At 41.4% G+C, this 3,953-nt stretch overlaps 1 protein-coding gene across 1 annotated transcript in view; it reads left to right on the top strand.

Moving 5' to 3' along the window:
• The window catches only part of svil (supervillin), an 86,059-nt gene that overhangs the window by 12,383 nt on the left and 69,723 nt on the right, over positions 1–3,953 (top strand). Inside the window, exons 5-6 of the mRNA XM_015375528.1 lie at positions 187–1,041; positions 3,506–3,540. Of these exons, the coding sequence (XP_015231014.1) occupies positions 187–1,041; positions 3,506–3,540 (890 nt within the window). The remainder of the gene's footprint in view (positions 1–186; positions 1,042–3,505; positions 3,541–3,953) is intronic.

Below are 3,953 nucleotides of genomic sequence, written 5' to 3' on the forward strand. Positions count from 1 at the left end.
TGGGGTGGATGATGTCCGATATTCAGTTTTAAGGCCGATTCCGATAGGGGGCCGATTATATCCTGCATCTCTAATCCTTAGTTAGACCGACGTCCATTTCTGTTTTCAAACAACACAAGTTTGTATTTGCTGTACTTTGTCTACCATATTGTGCCAAATGGTAACTGGTTCTTTGTTTCCTTAAAGAATAAAAGTTAGGGAGAGGCTTGCCAGGGAGGAGGGGCACCACACTAACCCAGAGTTGGAAAATGTGTCTGAAGTGTCGGGGTACCACAGACGGCTTCACCACGGGCCCCAGATCTCTGCTCCGACCCGCTGCCACAGAGAGCCAGCAGGCCCCCAGAAATACTTCCACGACCCGCAAGCTCACTTCAGCAGGTCCAGTCACCAAGGAGGAGAGGATGTGGGTGGTTACCCCAGTTACCTATCCATGGCCTCTGGTCCCGCATCCAGAGCCGAGCAGCAGCAGGAAAAACCGGCGAGTTGGGATGAGACGGAGGAACCTGAGGGGGGGAAAACGGAGGGTCTCCTGAGGAGCAGGAAAGCCGTTTTACCTTCAGAGATCCGCCGCAGGGAGAGAAGCACAGAGGACCTGCAGAGAGGAAGAAGTGAGGAGGAACCTGAGCTGTGCACCGTCTACGGCCTCATCCAGGCTGGAGACGCTGCTGCAGAGGAACGCGCAAGATCTGGAGTCATGGGCCGAGCCAGAGCAGAGAGACCGGACCACTGTACCCCCCTGCAGGCAGCAGAGCGCCGACCCCGAGGGCAACAACACATTTACGTTCACAAAGGACCGACAGCCACCCACATCCATCCCACCGCTTTATACCCGATCCAAGGACCCCCCTCCAGGACCTCTGTAGACCACCCACCATCAGACGTAGGCTTCAATCAAAGAAGCCAACATCAGCAGCTTCAAGACGAGTGCGAAGGCGCGGGGAACGCAGAGAATCCTCCGGAACGCCGTGTGTCTGTGGCCAAGCTCAGGCATTCCTACATGGAGAGCACCAGCACACCTCCAAGCAGGCGCAGGAAGGAGCTGTAGGTGGAGACGCTGAATGTTTCTACTGCTGATCATCTAACACCGTCTGAATGCTCACTAACAAGAAACTAAACCATATGAGGTCACCACTAAAGCAGAGCGGCTCTAAGCTCTGGGCCGCCGCTACATTCACCTACTAACTACCCTAACATGACTGGCTCCGGTTCTACAAGGGCCCGGGGCCCACGCACGCTTCCACTGCTAACTGTTCTGCATGCCGTTGCTACTGTGCTGGACTTAGCGGGTACCGTTACTCGTCTCCCTCACCAGACTGTGTTTTCTGTCTCCATTGGGCCCTCCGTCCGACCCTTTGACCTCCTCCAGTGACACCGAGGGTCAGAGCGAACATGACGGCTACAAGGCTCCATGGAGAGGCGCGAGGGAAAGGGGCCCCCAGCACTGTCCCGGGGACGGTCGAAAGACTCAGCCAATCCCTTCTGCTGAACGGCAGGAAAATATTAGGTATTTCTGGGTTTAGGAATACGTGGCTTGGTTTGAGGAACGAAAATTAAACTAATAATCAGAAGGGGTTCTAATCTGGTTCTGTTAAAAACGTCTGATAGATTTTCTAACTAATTATTATTTAAATGGAGATTATTTAAATATGATTCAGGTAGGGATGCACGATATTGCATCGTATATATGGCCGATATCCGATATTTTAAAACTCATGTAGCCGATAACCGATATCGATACCGATGTTAAAACTGGACAAAAATAAGTAGTCATTGAAAATAGCAGTTTTGTTATCCATTTCTGACACTCTGAAAAATAATAAACTCAAATATATTTTCATATGCTGATATCAAATAGATTTTTAAAAACGCGGTATCGATCTATTTTACTTTCAAAATCTGGTGAAATTTCATCGTTCTGTTACAAACTCTCGTGATATTTTGCAAATTCTTGTGAGATTTTGTTAGTAAAATAGATCGATACCGCGTCAATATATCAACATATAAAAATATGGCAACATTTGGTGAATTTTCGGGGGATTTCGTAGCATAACGATGACATATAGCAATATTTCATTGGTAAAAGAGATTGATATGGTGTTTTTAAATGGCAATATATTAGCATATGAAGATATTGGGATATTTTAATGTATCAATATTTTTTCCCTCGTCTTTAGAAGTTTTTAAGTCTGTAAAAAAGAAGTTTTTGAGGAAGAAGAAGTAGTATTTTTTATTTTTTTAGTCTTTAGAAACTCAGAAGCTGATCAAATATCGGGTTAAATATCGGTGGGGTGGCCGATGGCCGATATTCAGTTTTAAGGCCGATACCGATAGGGGGCCGATTATATTGTGCATACCTAGATTCAGGCCATAATGTTTTAGTTTATTCAGTCGTATAGAGTGAATCTTTTTTCTTTATTGATGCTAAAATGGAACCGATTGTGTAAATTGAAATTTGGGAGAAAGAAAAAGAAACAATCCAGAAATTAAACAAGTAAAAAAACAAGGTTGTGAGTAAACTTTAAGGTTTTTTTTTTTGTTTTGTTTTTTTCAGATTAAATTTTTTTTTTCTTTTTTTTACAGATTTTCCCATCTTTTTTTATGATGTTTAACCTTTTGCATTCTTTTGAGAGTGCTTTAATCGGATCAGATTCTCTGTACTTGTTGGGGCGGGCTTTCCATGGCAGTGAAGAATGAACGCTCGTTTCTATTGGTCAGCTTGAACTGTTGCATTTTTTTTTGTTTGTTTGTTTTTTGGTCAACGATCATGTCAGGAGTTTGTAGTTGGATTAAAAGGAAGAGAATCTGATCTGTAAATTGAAATCTAAAAAGGAATACGGATATTAAAACTTACTCTGGAAATTTGCAATAAAATAAATATATAAATTCTTTAAAACCTGTATGAGGAAAATTAAGCTTGAAAAAAAAACATTTCAAATTTTATTTGAAAGAATTATTTAGAAAATATATAAAAAATAGAAATTCTTTAAAAGTTTTCTAAATATGAGACTATTAAATATAAAAAGGAAATAATTTAAAAATCTGAGAAAATAAGTTACTTTTCATGATTTCATTTTTGTTATTTCCATTTACAAAACAATTTTTTGCTCGGAAAGATAATGGAGCAAAAGTCACTCCATACAGTCTAGGATTAATTTGATAAACGACCATAAAAACGCTCCTCGGTAACAACATTTAGGAACAAGAAGCTTATTGGCCAAAGGTTCCTCTGATCGGATGTTGGCAGCAGTCTTCCCATGTGACCACAGCACAGAGGCATGAATTGTAAGAAATGAGATCCAAAGATCAGAGAATCAATGGTCCTTAATGCTGCCTTACGCTCCTACTTAGCCTGCTTTGCTGGTTCCTTTTTTTCTTTTCATTTTCTCTCTGCAAAATCGCCGCAACCAACTTTCTCTGCAACTCCTCTCCTCAACCAATCATCAATTTAGTTGTTTTTTTTTTACAGTTTTTAATGATTGTTCTCTCCTCTGTTTTGCTTTTAAAGGTCTTGTGTGAGCTCAGACTTTGCTTCTGCTGAAGGTAAGTCCTGTTTTTGTAAAATGCAATGTAGACTTGTGGCTAAAATTTGCATTTCAAAGTAAGCAAGGGTAAAGATTTAGATATGTTTTTGTACCGATTTTGAATTCTGTACCTATTGCCTACGACGACAGAAAACCTTCACATCAGTGCTCTAATATGGGAGAATTATCCTGCCATAATGCAAGAGCAAATATTTTCAATTTGAGAAAAGAATTTCATCTTCTTGCACTTAAAACTTATAATGCTGACACTCAAAACATGCGCACTCTCTCAAATATTTTCTCTTCTCTCTCAAATCTTTGTTTCTTCTCTCAGATTTAATGCTTCTTGCACAGATATTTTCTCCGCTCGCTTGCCTCCTTCTCTTCGCGCACAAAGCGTATCTGAGACTCTGCTTGAGTCTCAGATACGCT

This window comes from Cyprinodon variegatus, unplaced genomic scaffold, assembly GCF_000732505.1.
Source record: "Cyprinodon variegatus isolate N-32 unplaced genomic scaffold, C_variegatus-1.0 Scaffold120, whole genome shotgun sequence".
Taxonomy (NCBI): domain Eukaryota; kingdom Metazoa; phylum Chordata; class Actinopteri; order Cyprinodontiformes; family Cyprinodontidae; genus Cyprinodon; species Cyprinodon variegatus.